Raw genomic sequence first — 18,662 nt, 5'->3', positions numbered from 1 at the left:
GCCTTATTTATGCAGCTGGTGGCTTAGATGGAAAGGGCTACGAGCAACTTTCAGCATAGATCATCCATACGACTTGATATGATCAGCAGCTTGTCAGTAATTTTTAATAGTCTGCTTCCTTCAGCCATGTCACATGTTGCCTTTATTGAACTGTCCTTGATGACTTTCACTTCATTTTTGCCCCTTGCCTTTGCTCACATTTGTCACAGATTCATGTAACATGAAAGCTTATACCCTTCCATGAATACAGCCCAAAAGCCTTTTATCAAAAGTTGTCTTTCACCCTTGCATCTCTCAAAAGAAATTTAGGATGAGAAATAGTTGATCATAGTGAAATATATTTCAATGCTACAGGTATTTCTTATAAACTTCAGAAACTCTGAAAACAATTTTAACATAATTCTACACGTTTTTGATAAAACAAATTGGTATCTTCCTTTGTTCATCTACGTGACATAATGAAAATAAATATTTGGAAGTTTTTTGCTTCTTATTCTGGTTGTGAGGTATGAGAGAAAAATCGAATATTGAATACCATGATCATATCAAAGGCTGTGTACCAAATTAGCCCTCACACACTCCTTCCTTTTCTAATATAATCTTAAGTATGCAACTGTCAATTTCTTATTCACTACAGATTAACCTGCATTAATCAAAAACACTCAGTGATACTTACTGTATATACTTCCTATTTGCATGAAATAGACACAATTTAAAATGTGGCCTTTCATTTAGCCAAATTTTTTTTTAAAATATTTGTAATTAAAACATAACAAGACGTACAGATGAGATGAGGTATTTAACCCAACATGCTTATCTCACATTACACAATGAAAATTAAACATTTAACATGTCAAAAGCAGATTCTAGAAGTAAAACGAGGTGTTTGATATTGAGGCATATATTGTGAAGGGCTGAATTAACTGTGAAGGGTTGAATTGCTGTGATGAAACAAAAGATAGCTTTTCTATCTTTTTTATCTTTTGTATATACACATTTACTTAAGCACTTAGGAGGCTGATTATGTGTTGTAACGGGAGAAAAATTACAATTAAGACCTAAAAATCATCAATATGTTTTTGAAAAGGGGCTTGATGTTAAATGAGATAATTAAAAGAAAAGGAAACATGTCAGACAGTGTATACTTGTCTTCTCTGAAGTTTATTAATTCATTGGTTGTCACACGGTCCCCAGGGTATTGGAGGGATTGGGTGTATAATTTTTCTGCATGCTATCTTGCATTGTGAGAAACAGTCTCGACATCCCATGGGATCCTGTCAATCCTGGGACTGTTAGGACATCTGTGAAAGCAGACACATACGTGTATGCATGCGCGTATGTGTGTATGTGTGCGCAAGAGAGGAACTGAGAGAGAGGTGGGGGAGAGAGTATATGGAAGACCCAGCTGCTAAGGGGAGAGGGTTGTTGGTTGCCGCCTTCCTCTGCTAAGCTGATTTACTTGTTTAAGGTCTGACCTCATCATCCTGTCAGTACGGTCCCCCACCTCCACAGTTAGAAGCAGCACAGCATCATTGCAGAGTGGAAACGGGCGCACAGCTCTGGGAGCACTGCTTGTTCCTTTAGGCTTCTCTGTGTGCTGTGCATGTGTGTTAGCTGAGCTCTGAGAGAAGCTGAGAGCGAGAGGCAGAAGAATTGTGTTCGAGAGCAGCATAGGCAAAAGAAGAGCAGAGACTGTTCTTTTCCCAACAGCACAGAGAGAGAGGAGAAACAGGGAAAGAGAGAGAGGCTTTTTGCCTTCTTTTTATTTTTTGGACTCCTTTTTTATTGCCTTCAGAAAAAAAAAACATGTCAGTGTCGGGGAAGAAAGAGTTTGATGTGAAACAGATCCTCAGACTGCGCTGGAGGTGGTTTAGTCATTCCTCACAGAGTTCGGCAAACAGTGGGAGCTACATCCAGCAGGAGGGGTTTGAGCACCGGGGCACACCAGTTCAGAACAGGTTAAAGAGTCATTCTCGGGACAGAAGCGGGCTTCGTAAGACTGGAAGCCCAGTGCACAGCATTCTGGCACCAACTCCAGGACCCACACCAGTCTATGCCAGACCTGCTAATCAGTCATGGCACCAGCAGAACATCATCGAGCACTTGCAGGTGAACGATGAACTGCCCAAAATCGGTTCGCCAGAAAATTACAGGAAAGAAGATGGAAAACTTGGGAAAGAGGATGTAAAGGCAACCTCTGAGGATCCTTCAGAAGAGGAGGCGAGAGAAAGGTATGGTTTCAGGGGCTTGTGCGAATTTAGAGATCCTAAGAAGCCATATGGGATTCCATGCAGCATTGCTATCTCTCTGGTATTCTCAAACTGAAGTGATGTTGATTGGGTTTAATTACAAGGGATGTTTTATAAAGTGTGTGCAATCTACATTTTTTAATGCTATTTTGCACCATTACATATGTGTTGCATAGTTTTAAGTGTGCTTTATATTAAATATTGTCCAAGAATATGAAATAAAGCATCTATGTTGATATGCAGCAGTGTACTGTCAAAATTGTATTTTCTCCTATTGGGAAGGTTGTTTTAGCTTATTAAATTATAAATAATACAATTAGAGAGCATATGCTAATGCCATATAGTACAATTAATGGCTTTATTTTCTTTGCAGTTATATTGAATGACACAGTTACATTGCATCATAACCAAGCTTCCAAATCAAGAAGAAAGGCACTAATTCACTTAACCTAATAATCTGATCTGATGTCTTTGTCATATTTTCGTATCAGGCATACTTTGTATACATGTCAAAAAGATAGAATCACATGAATGCTATATTACAGATTACAGTCTTCTAAAAATAATTTAGTAGAACTACTGACTTTTGGTAGCTTACTCCAAAAGCTGAAAAACATAAAAGCTGTCAGCATTATCTTTCTGTAAAAACTAATTCTGTATTCAATTATCACACACAAAATATTTTTTTCTTAAATTTAAGTTTCTTTAATCATATCACATTTTCGGGTATCTAAGATATCTATTCCACATGTGCATTGTGAAGAAGGGATTTTGGTGCATATTCCCTGTGTTATAAATATGACACTAAGTACACTGGTATAGCAGAAAACTCTTTGCTACTGGAACTACAAAAAAGGCATTTAAATTAATTGTTTATTATACAGCTGACATTTAGAAACGTAGTTCAAATGAAGGAGGGAATGTTAATTTGTTCATCTGCAACAGCTCCAATTAATCAGGCTCATCCCCATTCTCGTTAGAGGAGGCTAATTATAAAGTACTAGTTGGTTTATTGTGCTTGCAATTTGTTTCCTTATCTTTAGGGTCTCTTAAGGGATCTGAATAGCAAACTGTAAGCAGGAAAATGCTCAGTTTGTGTAATGTGTACTATTGTTTTCTATAGCGTCATCCTGTGCTACTGCAGGAAGTAAACTGTGTCTGAAGGAAGGACAAAACCTGCATAAAGTGAAAATAACAGCTTTTTGAAATACTGTAGTTGTTTGAAGACATGCTTTAATTCTAGAAGAAATCATTAAATAAACTCTTCATTACATGTAGTTTGTTGTGCTTACCGTTATTTTCAAATTATAGCATCCAGTTCATTAGCATTTTTCATTTGCATTGTGCTTTGGATTATATTTTTAGAACATTTGTATGCTTTAAAATGTGTACTTACAGCAGGTAGCTAGATGTCTAGAATTCTGTGTAATTGTAATCCTTGTGCTGAGTTTTGGAATATTTATTCCAAATAAATATTTCTTTTTGAAAAACATTAGTATCTACTTCCTATTGCAAAATGCACAAAAGTAAAAATGGTATTTTCCCCCAAAACATTTAAATGGCAATAAACATTCTAAAATTGCAAATTCAGCTAGTTTTTTTGTTTCTATTAAGAACAGAAAAAAAAAATATATTTTCTATGACAAAATCTTGTTAAATCTTCTAATCATGTTACTCAAATATCAGTTTATCTATCTTATTGCAATAAAAAATAATCATACATTGTGTACCATAATTAAAACTTTATTAATTACTAAGAAATGTTATAATACATTGAGTTTTATGGATATATGATTTACACAGAGAGCAACATAAAACCACCAGAGGAAAAAAAAGACTCCATTACAAAAAAAATATTGCTGGTAGATAGCTTTGTGTTTTGATCAATACTTGATCAATAAAACTTTAGCATGATGCAGAAATGTAAGTAGTATGATAGATCAATTCAAGAGCTGCAGAGGACAGGTCTGTAACTTAATCCATCTTTTTTATGATACTTTTTATCCCTCTGTCACATAGACTGTCATTGATGATCTGTTTGCCTTTAAATCTACATTGTCTGTGAGGGTTGACCTTATAACTTTAGTGTTGGTCTCAAAAGGTGATATTACCGAGCTATTTTAAAATGCTTTTTGTGCATGGAAGAATATTTTAAAAATTATTTTACAATGTCTCTCGGAACAACAACACAATTCCATTAATACAAATCTAGAAAGCTTTACACTCTGAGTTTGTTAGTGGTTAAAGTGATCTGCTAGAGTTTTTTAATGAAATAGCTGTTGTGGTACACATGGTTATTTAACTCCTATCCCTATGTTTCAAACGCCTTGATTCCACAATCAACAAGTGATTTTAGTAGGAAGTCCTTTTATATTTGCTATTTCCATTGTTTCACAGGCTTTTTTTATGATTCTGTGAAACTCACAACCTGTCTATGATGTTTATTGAATCAATAGACGATGATTCTGACAGGTGGTCAGGATTTATTTCACTAGCTTTTGTGTTTCAGATGAAGATTCTGAAAAGGAATAGGTATCAGTAAAGGGTACCTCTTTTCAAATAGATGTGGATGACCAGTGAAGTCCATCTGGATTTATGCATGGTCAGACAAGCTAAAAATATAATACTTTTTATCCCTCTGTCACACAGACTGTCATTCATGTTCCTTGTTTGCCTTTGATTCCACATTGTGTGTGAGGGTTGACCTTGTAACCTTAGTGTTGGTCCCAAAAGTTGATATTCCCAAGCTTTTTAAAATGATTTTTTTGCATAGTAGCGGGATCCAACCTTACCAAATGTTACACACATTTTACTGTCAGTTTAGTAGGAATAATCTGAAAATGTAAAGCCATTTATTTAAAAAACTGATTGTGTAAATTTTAAATGAGTTATATATAAGCTAAATAATAATAAAGTTAATTACCTTATGTGTTCCATTTTGGTGAGTGAGTGTGCTTTAAAATATTCCACTGCAGCTTTATTATCTAAGAGCTACAAAATAAGGAACATTAGTACCTTTTCAACATCTGCAATATAAATCTTCTTACATGGGTGTCTAAAGTGAAGGAACCTTTTGAATAAAAAGTTACTGACTATGAGAAGCCCCTAATAAAATATCTGAATATCAAAGACACTTGAATATTTTTTGTATTGGTAGCATCGAAAGGGAAGCTCAAAACTGGATTATTGTTTTCTTGAAATACATGGTGTTTTAGTGTGGCTATCTAGGTCATGTTGTTTGAGGATGGAATTGATATCTCCAAGGTTCATTCCTATCCAATCTTGTGAGGAAGAGAACTGAGCATCCCACCAGCTTTTCTTGCCTCTGCAAAAAGTAAGCACAGCACCTAAACCTGTCACATGAACTGCTTAGGGAGGTGCTAATCTAACTCTAAACAATGGATTTGGATGTACACAGATAATATTTTAAACGTCAGCATTTGAAAGCAAATCCTGTTAGTCCTGCAGTCTGTCAATGTGTTCATTCTAGGTTGTGGTGGGCTTTCTAGAAATTGTTTGGTGAAGCCTTGTTGATCAGTACTTATTTATTTAAAAGAGTCCAACCTTTAATTTTAGTTTGCCATAGAGTTAGGACCAAGTGAACCATGACCTTTAGATCTTGTGAACAGTAGACTATTATTAAAACTGAACCAGAGGGAGTTTACTTAATGACAAGTTCTCCAAGTACTGTAGGTTCAATGCACAGTGGTTTAGTAGGTCCTCATGAATGTTCATTATAGTTGCTCTGCACACTTAGAAAACAGAGATTGCTCTCTGACCTTTCTCTGCTCCTTTCTGTTCTAGAAGCCATTTACTAATCCACTAACTAGTAAAAATCGTACTAAGGTCACCTGTCACAGTCTGTAGTGATCTAAGTATCAATTATTCATTGGGATCTTGACCTGAATTTCCTTTAATGTGTCATGGGGCTCTCTGCCTTCACAGGGACAATTTAAGTGTTCCGGTGCTGTTCTAGCTAAGTCACATGCTTCAGAGAGTGAATGTGTCCTTCAGGAGCCAGAGGTTTAAAAGCTTCTATGTTTCTTCTTAATCAATAACTTTCACCGAACTTAGCACATAATAACAATCAGCTCAAAAAGGTCACTCCATATAATCAACTGAACTCTAACTCCTCATATTATTCTACCATTGCTGCACTTCTTTATCTTTAAGTCTCACCTTGCTTTTCTAAAATGGTTTTTAGCACCTTGGTTTCTTCAGGTTCAATGGTTCCTTAAGCATGTAATATCAGTTTAAATTTAAGCAATGCTCTAGTTAATTATTTGTTTAGCAGATGTTCTTATCCAGGGGATCTTACAGTGTTTACAAAGTTTTACATGTGAAAATATATTAAAAGGAAGTTCCTAAAGCTTGTCCTAGAGCAGTGATTTTTTAATCCTGGTCCTGGAGGAACACTGTGTTTACTGTTTTGTTTTTGCTGTAGCTTAAGTCTTAATCACAGGGTAATTGATTTCAGTGTTCTGTTTGAGGTATGTTTGTTAATTTACTTTCAGCTCTTGAAAGGTCAAATGGGATTTGTAATTAGTATCAATCCTGTACTAATTTTTCTGTTTCAAAACTGCTCTTATTCAGGTGTGTTGCCTGACATGTAGCCAATTGTACCACTGCAGAAGGAAAATAAACACAGTCATCAAAACCACTCAGGAGTGTGTGGTATAGTGTAATTCTCTCCTATGTCTGTTTGTCATAAAGTGATCTAGTAAAAGCAGTTTAGTCCAAATGACAAACAAAAAGAAGCTACACAAAGATCTGTATTTTATAGTACCTTTGAATTAGGGTGTTTGTGACACTGAGGACCAAAATACTGAAAAATAAGTTAACATGCTAGCAGATTATCTCACAGATGCAGTGTTCTTTTGGGAATAGGGTTGGGTACCAGAGTCCTAGAGGACCTCTGTCTTGCTGGTTTTCATTCCAGGACAGGTCTTGATGATCTCATTGAACTAATTATTTGCTTGCTTGGAGCAGTGATTTTAAAAAAACCTACAGGCTTTTTATTTCGTGTTACTGTTGTTTTATTGACTATCATTGTCTTTTGAATGTAATTCTGTCATGGTGTTGAATGCAATGGCACTGCAGAATGGTTTCTGGTGGTATCATTCAAATTTAAGAGCAAGACAACATGAAAATGGTTTAAAAATATAGATTTTTCCCAGTTATGATGGATAACTATTAAGCCATTACTATGAATACCTCATTGACTATAATAGCCATGAGGATGGCACTAATAATTATAGTAGTCACTGTTTTTGAAATGGGTATAAAAGAAAAGTTTTGGAATTGATTGTTAAAAGTGAGCTGAATAAAATTTGATCTAGTAAACCAACAATTCACATCAGATAGATAAGACTTTATTGATCCTGAAAGGAAATAGATGTGTTACAGCAGCCCAAGAGAAGCAAAAAAAAACAGACATCAGGATAGACAAAAAAAAATAGAATACATATAGTAATACAAAATAAATATAAAATAAAATAAAAATAAATACATAGGTGTGTGCAAAATATGATCATAGTCACTGTAAAAACAATAAAATATGTGCATAGGTATATACAGATTAAGTGTCCAAAAAGTACAATGGAGCAACATGCTGTCCATAGACGAGCAAATGAAAGGCTAACAGTCCTAGCCTAGGGCTGCGTTATACACCCTGACAGCCGCCGGGAGGAAAGACCTGTGGAAACGTTCCTTTGAACACTGTAGTTGAAGCAGTCTGTTGCTAAAAGTGCTCCACTGCCCAATAACAGTCCCATGAAGCAGATGACAGGTGCTGTTCATGATGGCTGTGAGCTTGGTCAGCATTCTCCTCTCAGCCACCACCTCCAGGGGGTCAAGGTTCAGCCCCAATACAGAACCAGCCTTCTTGATAAGTTTATTGAGCCTATTACTGTAGCATCTCTTGTCATGATGTTGCTGCCCCAGCACACAACAGCGTAGATAATGGCCGCTGCCACCAGTGATTCCTAAAAAATGTGTAGCAGTGTTCCACACACACCAAAGGACCTGAGCCTCCTAAGTAAATAGAGTCGGCTCTGACCTTTCTTGTACAGGGCGTCAGAGTTACCAGACCACTCCAGTTTATCATCCAGGTGTACCCCTAAGTACTTGTAGGACTGCACCTCCTCTATGTTCTCATCCTGGATGGAAACAGGGTTCAGCGGAGACTTATTAAGTCACAACTATATTATTCTATCTCTAAGGTTTCAAGTCTGTCCAAATCTTTGTTATACATGGCATTTTTCTTTGAGAAGGAAATTACTGAGGAAAAGTAGATTAGTAAATACTTTATTGTTTCCTGAATACCCCTTATTTTAAATATGGATTTCTGAACTAAAGTATCCATGCTAAAACAAAATGATCTCTTTAAATCTTCCAACAAATATCTATTACATTGGACTAAAATAGAATTAGGTTGGTTTGAATGTAAATGGTCACTATAATTTTATAAAAAGGTCTTTTAGCTCTGAAATAGAAGTTCACTCCTCTCAAAATGCCTGTACATCCTTGTGTAAACATAAACCATGCCAAAATATTCTCACAGCACAATACACAGACATGTTTCTTTTTCTAGTATAAAGCCTTGAATATGAATAAAATATCATTAAAAACTGTGACATGTTTTGGATTGAAGCTTTTGAAGTGAAGAAGCAAACAGGAAGTTTTGTATATTCTCTCAGGACGCTGCACTCCAACTTTTTAGCTGAAAATAACAAAATATTGTGATTGGTTTTACAAAAAGCTTAAAACGTTTACATCAAACTGTAAGATACTGTACTGTTTCTTTCATTTACAATGAAGAATATTTTGCCTTCAGTTTAGAAGAACAGAAAAAAAGAGTATCACTAAGGACTTTTAAATTATTCAGCGTGATATACACTACAACTCATGACACAAAGTTTAAATTCTTTCATAAGCTCAAAGTCAAAACAGGGACATTTTTACCTAGTGAAGACCATGTTCCACCGAAATGCTTTGCATGTGATTTGAGGAAGTCATTTCTATTAGAGTGTTGTAATATACATTTTTTCTGTTTCATTGATACTTTTTACATCTTGAAGGGAGTTTAAAACTTGGCCAGAAATAATTGTACAGTATGTTGCCATTTGGACTGGGACTCTTTTTTTCTGTCATATGCAGTAAACCTGAAATTAACTCCGTTTTTTTTATGTTTTTCTGGTTTGGTTATGAGCAACCTAATTTGTCCACTAGGGTTAAACATTTTGGATTGCAGTTTTGATTACATAAGTCTGTTAAAATTGTGTCAGTAGTGCAAGCAGATTTTATGTTTATGCTATGATCAGCTGTTCTCATCTAGGTATTTGATTCAATATCCCACTAGTTGTGATTCATTAAAAAAAACTGTAATGCAGCCAAAACTGATTGTGCTAAGAAATGAATAAAATATTTTGGGAACTAAATTAATCTAGGTCTAGTTGAATAACTTGATCTCCATGGTAACTGTTAAAACATGGCAAGCTCTAAGTTTAGATCATTTCACATTACTTCAAGTGATATCACCGTAAAATTTGAAATGGTGTCCTCATGTGTAGTGCTGCATTGTTTGATGAAAAAAAGTCACAGTATCAGATTATTGGTTTTCTTTTGTTATTTATCACCTAACCAGAAATAGTGTTAATCTATGTGAATGTCAGTGCTTGGGTAGAGAAAAACAAACTAACAGTGGACATCAAAGCAAAATATTCCCAGTCTGAACGATTTTTGTTTTCACAGGAATTAATAATTCTCTTTTTCTCTCCATTGGACAGTGGTGTGCCTTTCCCTTCAGTATTAGAAAAAATAATTTTATTTCTGCCTTGAGATGGAGATCAGTACATCAGTTCTAGGGTGTTGATCTTAGCAGGTGGCACTGTATTGCAATATCACACCTTTGAGAGCAAGTTTAGAAAAGCACAGTAGCAAGGCAGGAAAGTGTTACATATATTCTATATATAAATAAAAATAAATAAAATAGGAGGTACTGTAGTTGTTAAGGCTGGGTCCACCTTGAGCCCTGTGTTTTCTCTTATTTGCATTTAGTGATGTTGTGATAATGGATTGATAATATGAGTAGACGGCTATGGTTTGAAACAGAAAAATTGGAACTCTGTGTCTGAAAAAAAGCATTGGATTGTATATTTGAAACTCATAGCCACTTAAATTCCTGTTTTTTTCTAACTGAGATTTCTGACCTGCGTATTCTGGATGTAGAATTCATGGTTTATTCAGTAATTTAAGGATTATTAATGTTGTTTGTTTGACATTGCATGATACCACATTCAATTTCTATCTGTGCTGCAACCATACAGATATCTGTTGAATTTCAGACATCATTGATGGCACATTATGTTGTAATTGAACAATGTGTTTAATACAATGTGTTCAACAAAGCCATTTCAGGTGACCAAAAGTACTGGGACATATTCCATCCATCCATTTTCTACCCGCTTCTTCTACTGTAATTAAGGGCTGCAGGTGAACCAGGCAAGCAAAGGGCATAAGGCAGGGTAAGGGTTAGATACGCAGCCAAATAAGCCAATTAATTTACCAGTTGGTTTTGGAATGTGGAAGGAAAATGTAGTACACAGAGGACATCCATGCAAACACAGGGTGATCGTACAAAGTCCATGCAGATAGTACCCCTGTTGCTCTAGCTCTACAAGGCTGAATTGTTAACCACTGTGCCACTAAGACATCTTCATCTTAAGCAAATTTCAGAGTTTAGAAGTCATTTTTTGTTGTATCTCTCTTTAAGGCAATAACTTCATGAAGTCTATAACCCACTGAGCTAACCACATCCATAGTGTAATTATTTGTGAAGCCTTTGATGTGGCCAGGCGAGACTAAACCTGTGTCATCTAGACTCTCTCAACTGTGGGGGGAAGAGCCAAGTGACACAGCACTCCTTTAAGTGTGAATGTCTTCTATCAGCCCAGGTCAGCATGCCAACCCTGTTTCTCGGTATCACCCAACAGCCTCATTGGGCCTGGTGAATGCGGCCTCCATGGGAGAACTTGTAATGCCACTCAGTACTGCTGAAGCTGACTTCCTCAATCTACTTCATATCTCATTGAGTCCCACAAGTCTGTAAACCAGCCCGGTCCATCACTAGCAAGAACACTCTTCTGGAGCTCACTCTCTCTCTTATAACAACTTATTATTTATTTTATTTTCTCAAGCAATGATGGTCTGAGGATAAGTCTTGTCTTTGCCCTCCTCATTGCAACAGTACACACAACTAAAAACAGATTGCATCAAAAAAGTAAAATGTGACTGTTAAAACCATTCATTGTGCTACTTAGCAGATGTACTTCTGACAAAAAAGATTCATACTATTTTTTGCAAGAACGGGTGTTCCTATCAAATTTCAATAATAAATAAGAAATGTAGGATAGGCTAAAATACAATATAGAATATATGGGTTCATAAATATTGCCACAAAATGCAGTTTTTAGGCTTTCTTAAGCTGGCATCACACTACATGACTCAACAGGGGGTGACTAATTACACGATTCCCTCATGACTTTTCATCACGGTTTTAAATCTTGTATTAAGCCTCGAAAGTACCAGGAGGTTGCCTCATTTTGGAAACCCATCAGCATGGAGCACACCAGAATAACAGGAGGAGCACCACACGAAAGTAAACAAAACAACAAAGAGGAAAACGACAAACACGAAACATCGAACAGACATGTGCTAGCTCCAAAGTTTGCAGTGCACAGTCCAAAACACTTGCTTTCCTTCTTTCCTTGAGCACTTATTGGCTGTTAAGTGTCGCAGCCACAAGAGCCCACCCTTACGACTTGTGACTCGCAAGTCGCAGAGAGTCGTAAGCGCTGTTAAGAGTGCTATGACTGAGTCTACACAACTGATGGTAACGGGCACATGCTGCGACTCTTTATAACTCACTGTGATACATAGTCTACTTAGCTGCAATTTTTAAGGGCAGCTTTTGAGTTTCTCAAGGTACAGTACCTACAGTATACATTTTACTTTCATTTTAATTAATCCTTTGAAGAGGAATTAACATTACATTGGGTGCCTTATTTAGGAAAGAACTTTCTAAACAGGTACTGTTTTCCAATGAATTGTTCTGTTACCAACAATAATAATAAAAAATCAATAACTGTATTAAAATTTCAGAAGTCTCTCTCGGTTCTGGTCCTTTCTTCTCTTACTCTATATTGTTATCTTTCTAGATTGTGTCATTGTGTTTTTTTACAAGACTGATAGAGCTCAGCAGCAATTGTACATGACAACACAAAAAATATTGAATGCTGTTTATACAAACAATGGACTGTATTATAATCAAGAGGTCAGATAATCGACAATAAATCACTCTAAAAAGAAAATAAGCCTCCATTAACCATAATTAAAAACAGTTTCATCTTGCAGGCTAATTAGATGTAAAAAAGCAGAAAGCCATGGCATTTTGTCTTTGTTTTAGCCAAGAAGCTTAACAGTTTAAGATAAGCATTGTAAAGTAAAAAACAATGACTGTGGATAAAATTGAGATAAAATCAACAGGAAACTGAAGAAATATTTTAATTCTGGTACGGCTGCAAAGAGAACGTTTACAGCACTTATTTTACTTTACTCTAAAAAATGTAATCTATATAAGTGGGAGATTATGAATTTTCCTATATAATATCTATATATTAATATTCACTGTTAAGGTATTTATTATATCTATAGTCGTATAGTATTTGAGTATTTTATGTGTTGAATATGGACGAGAAGTTCAAGGGATTATATTTCCCATAAATTAAAAAGTTTGCCTTTTATTTAGGATTTGGCATTCATTTTACTTAAAATGAAGTTAAAGCGATTATGGATTTGTTGTATTTAAAATGGAGCTTGGGGACATAGTTAGAATTTCATTACAGGGCCCATTAGATTCTGTATTCTCTAATTTTGTCATTTTGAATCACCCGCACATTGCTGATTTCAGCATAAAATGCATACGGGGCTATTTCATGAGTTGTCTACTAGCACTTCATTTAAAGGTGCATTTTTGTTTGAGAAATGTAAATTAACACTCTTCTGTAGTCACCTTCAGATAATCTGCTTACACCCTTTCCCAAGGTCTGGCACTCAACAAAGTTTTTTAAAACCTTCTCCTTATCAGCCACCAGTCAACACATGTGAATATACAGTAGAGAGATTCTTGTTTGTAGTTTATTAATTAATAACAACAATTTGAAGAAAATTGCTAAAGGGATTTCTAACAGGTCTGATGATCTATTTAAAACTTTGTTGTCAAAAATGTTGTCATTTTTGGACAAAAAAACAAAAAGGAAATCAAGCAAAACACATAGAGATAGAGATAACGTCTCTATCTCATTCTACACTTGAAGTGTCTAATTCGAAAAATTGTACAGTAAAGCAGGTTTTCTAGACTGGCTTATCTGACAAAAGTCCCTGAATGGAGATAAGAAACTGCCAGGATCTACACTGTAGCACAAGCCAGGTGTGTCACGTTCTGTGATAGGGGTAAGGTGGCTAGAGACAGCAGTGAAGCTCATAGCTTGGTGTGCATGAACAACCCCTGTTCATGGTTGGGTGCTTGTGAGTCTGAGTACCAAAAGTAAATACTTTGTCCTCACCCCAAAAAAATCTTTAGTGTGGAACAAGGATTCATAGAGGTTTAACTGAAGTATGCTATTCCAATATCAAATTGATAGTAATTTGACAAGTGATTGAGTCAACACTAATTAATATTTGGACAAGAAAACATAAAAACAAACCTTGTTTGTAATTTTGAATCCACTGAGCTTTGAGAGACATACTGTACTTTGAATGTGAGCAGCACACCTACTATTTTTTACATTTAGAAATATATTTTCCCTGTTTTTTCCTAACACATCTACTGTCTGTAGATTAAAATACAAATATACAATGAGATTTTTTGATATAGTACAACATATAGTACTATTTTTCCATTGCTTTAGCCAGCCCATAACTAGTCCATTTGAGACCACACAGAAAGGGATAGTTCCTTGTTTGGCACACTTTTATAGTGGAACAATGAATGGGGTATTGTTGGTAAATGATGAGAGACTAACAATGTTGCTGAGTTTTACTTAAGAAAGTGCTCTTAATTAGCAATAGTACCTTACATTATTTTAAATAGTGCACCATAAGCTATTGTTTTTCTTTTTCTCATATATGCATTGCTATTGTGTGTTGTGTTGTTTTCGGTTTGTAAATGTACAAAATACTGCAAAAGCTCCCTTAATTCTTGTGTAGTTAATGAATGTAAAGGATTGATTTGTTCTGTGTATTTTATGTTCTTTATTTTAAACAGTAATAATTTTATTATTATTAAAGTTAAATCAGAGTTTTCTAAGAGAAAGGTGTGTTTAACCACATTTATGTATGAAAGTATGAAAGCCTAAATTCAAGTGACACATACTTCAGTGATACAATGTTCTTCTTTACTTTCTATGAATTTTCTTCTTATTAGCTCAGTCTGTCATTGACTTTTTACATTATAACAATTACCTCTTGTCAAATTTCTGCTTTAGACATGCTCATTTTTTAAACTTTTTTTTCTTCTGGTAAGAGTAGCTGTATTCTTTTTCTTTTAAAGGTGGTATTATCATTATGTCTGTTTATAACCTCAAAATCTGGAATCAGTGATTAGCAACTACTGTAGCTCAGGTTTTCAGCAAAATAATTGAAGAGAATAATGGTCGTAACATGCCTTTCTCCAATACATACAATTTTGAGCAATTTGCCTTTTAACACACGTGTGAGCTGCATATTGCCTCAAAGAAGAGTTAATATACAGTAGGAGAGTTTGATTAAAGCAGTGATTCAGTTCTCACAATATTGCAGGATCACAGGTGCCTGGAAAATGAAAAAATGATGCTTGTACCTGGCAAGCTGGGGATGTCCTGGCCAACCAAAACCCATTCATCCCTCAGTATTTGCTAAAGAGGTTGGAATGTCATTGTGCAATTTGTTGCAACGTAATAATATCAATAAGACTTAATATGCTCAAAGGCACAACAATTGCCTTTACTGGTTGAGCCAATTGGTAGCCCCCTTTTTACTGAATTCTCATATATTTAATCAAGACAATCTGAAAATGACTTTTTGTAGTAGGTCAATGTTGTGGTTCAACTGGATTCTGTTTTTTGGAAAAACCTTATGGTGTTATGTTCAGTGCTGAGGAGACTTCAATATGATGTAAAGGAACAAGTAATAGGTTTATTCCATGCTGAAAAAAAGAAGAAAGAGAACACAACGTTTCGGCCGTGGAGCCTTCTTCAGGTGTCCACACCTGAAGAAGGCTCCACGGCCGAAACGTTGTGTTCTCTTTCTTCTTTTTTTCAGCATGGAATAAACCTATTACTTGTTCCTTTGCAGCCTACGCATGCTGACGCAGCTACCCACCTTCAATATGATGTGTTTGTACAGTACCAATGATCAATGAAAATGCAATTTTTGATAATTTTTTGAAAATATAACTGTGTTGCATCCAGAGGAAACCCACGGAAACCGAGGAGAACATACAAATTCCACATAGTGAGCACCCCAGGAATTGAAACCTGGACCCTAGAGCTGCAAGGCAACCATGCTAACAACTGCACTGCCACTTTGCCTCTACCTAAATGGCCTGCTAACTAATTTAAGCATCCTTTTAAATTTTTTTTTCAAAACACTATCAAGCTGACTTCACATTGTTGATTATTGGATTGTCATTGTCCTCTGTCTCAGCAACAGTGTAAAGAAACAGACCTGGTGAGCTTGTTAGATTTGTGTTCACAAGAGAATGGCATTCCCACATTAAGTGACTACACTGCAATATTTATTATTGAGCTTTGCGACAATATTGAAAGCAAACTAGGCCATAGTTTGGTCTTTAATAAACTGAAAATATAAATGATTACAGCTTGGCAGCAGAAATAACATCTTCAGGGACTACAGTATGTCTGCCAAAGAAATATGAGCAGCTTTACAATCTGGTCTTATTTGATTGCTTCAACATTTATATTTTAAATATGTTACAAATTCTCAGTTGACGGCTCTATAAAATCACTTCAGTTGCAATTAAAAACATTAAAATCTGAATATAGTAAATACTAGTGTAGCATGATTTTTTTGTATATTAAATACCATTTACATTGTCTCACCAATTTACTAACCAATGCAATGTACAAACAACTATCTACTGTATGCTTCAAAAAGGTGTAATTTGTGCATAAAAGCTGAGTAATGTATTTGTTTTATCCAATGATATTGAAGGTTAATGAAGAGCTATTCTTGTCCTTGGTATATACAGTATGAATACCCTTGCTTGCTTTGAATCCACTCTAAAAACATGACTCATATTGTGAAAAAAATAAAGTATTTACAACATCAAGACCAGCATTCAGGAGAAAATGAACTGGTTAGAAATACTGCATGTCACACCTATTATGAAAACAAATGAATTCACCAAATCACCATGTAATATAAGATTTCACATAGCTTCTGGCAGCTTGATAACACACCAAAGATTAGAAAATAGTACATGTTAATTTTTCTGTGCCTCAGTGAAGACAAGATAGGCCAGTTGGCCTAGGGAAAAAACACAGAATTTTACCCTTCTAAAAGCCTTTTTACAAATTATAGACATGGTGTACTTTATATTACTTTGGTTAATTTTTTTCTACATTTATACAAAGAGGATTTATATAAAAAGGAAAATACAGTGTAAAAGTATTCAAACCCTTCCTACGATGTCATATTTAGCAAAAGTACAAAATTCTGAATACACATTTTTTTAACTTGAATCAGAATGATCAAAATAAAAACTTCTAAGAACAAGGTACATGTCAGCAAAAAACTAAAGAGAAAAAAATATTTGTTGTAATTGAATAACTATTAAGACCTGTGAACTGTTTGCTGCAATAACCTTTGTCAGCAACTACAAATCTTTTGGTTAACTCTTCAACAACTATGCACACCAGCTTAGTGCAATTTTGCCCTTTCTACTTGACAGATTTGTTGAGACTTAAGTTGCTTAGAGATCACTTACAGGAGTTTTCAAATCTTTCCACAGATTCTCAATATGATTCAAGTCAGGACTTTGACTGGGCCATTCAAACACATTCACTTTCTTAATCTTAAGCCACTCAAGTGTAGATTTGGATCTGTCTTATACTGAAAGAGAATTTTCACCCCAGTTTAAAGTCTTTATCACACTGAAATGGGTTTTTAACATGACTGGTCAGCAATAATCAGAATAAAGGTTTAAGATTAAATTTGCTACCAGATTAAGTTGCACACCAGCTTGTTAATTTTTTGCATATTATTCTTGACAGATTTCCATAAGATGTTTTAAGTTGCTTTGGAATCACTTATGTACAGCATGTACTGTATATGCCCTTATGAACAGCTAACCTGCTAAAGAAGTCTTTAGGCCTCTATTGTTTCTAAATAGGTTCAGCTATGGTGCAGTAATTAATTGATTATCTACTTGGTGTTGGGGCTGGAAGCCACATTCTCACATAGAGTTTAATTTATAGTACTGTATGTAAAGTGAGTCGCAATGATAGGTGGTTTTGAGTAGGTTTTGTTTGGTGTATAGGAAAGATATTTGCTACATCTTTTTTCTAAGCACTTTGTGTAATACAGGGCTGTTGGTGAGGAGGAGCCTATCTTGTAAACAACAGGTGCAAGGCAGAATACATCCTGAATGGAACACCAGTACAGTACATCACAGGATACTCACACACTCAAACCAGGGCCAATTGACTCAAAAGCCAATTTGCCCTTCAGTAGGTAATTGGACTGTGGGAAGAAGCTACAGTAGAGTCCCTGGAGTAAACCCATACAAACCCATGTACAGTAGGAAGAACATATAAGCTCTATGCAGATAACACCCAGGGAATTAAACCCAGGATCCCACCTCTTAGAAGCAGCAATGTTAATCAATGTGTTACATTTGCTGCATAAAGTCCATTGTGAATTTTCGTGTACTCAGGCCTTATTAACCACCTATATAGAAGTAGGCCTCTCACACTCACCAGTACTTTGTGTTTTCCTTCAACCCAAATAAGGTTTCCAGTCCAGATGAGAAAGTTTCATAGCATAAGCTGCCACCAACAATGTAAGGATGGTGGCAGTGATGCCCTGTGCTGGGTATACACCAGATTAAATGCTTTACATTAGACCGAAAGGTTCCAATTCTGCCTTCTCAGACTGCAAATCCTTTTGCTAAATGTTTTCAGTATCGCATAAAAGCTTTGCTGCACACTACATGAGTTTGAAATGAATTTGCCATCCTAACATACACATTAGTGCTGTGTAGAGCTCTGGATATTATTGACCAATGATTATTTTCTTCCCTCTCAGTCATTGAACTCTGACTCTAGCTGTTTCAAAGTTGTCGTTGGCTTCACA

The 18,662-nt window shown here is 35.5% G+C and overlaps 1 protein-coding gene across 1 annotated transcript in view; it reads left to right on the top strand.

Annotated features, from left to right (window-relative positions):
* Nucleotides 1–1,375: 1,375 nt before the first annotated feature.
* Nucleotides 1,376–18,662, top strand: part of LOC148653672 (kelch-like protein 4) — a 110,226-nt gene continuing 92,939 nt past the window's right edge. Inside the window, exon 1 of the mRNA XM_088648938.1 lies at nt 1,376–2,231. Coding sequence (XP_088505064.1) covers nt 1,807–2,231 — 425 coding nt within the window. The 5' untranslated portion in view covers nt 1,376–1,806. The remainder of the gene's footprint in view (nt 2,232–18,662) is intronic.

Source organism: Lepisosteus platostomus, chromosome 10, assembly GCF_059453375.1.
Source record: "Lepisosteus platostomus isolate fLepPlt1 chromosome 10, fLepPlt1.hap1, whole genome shotgun sequence".
NCBI lineage: Eukaryota > Metazoa > Chordata > Actinopteri > Semionotiformes > Lepisosteidae > Lepisosteus > Lepisosteus platostomus.
The sequence above is the reverse complement of the archived record's forward strand: the minus strand, read 5'-3'. Positions and strand labels throughout refer to the sequence as shown.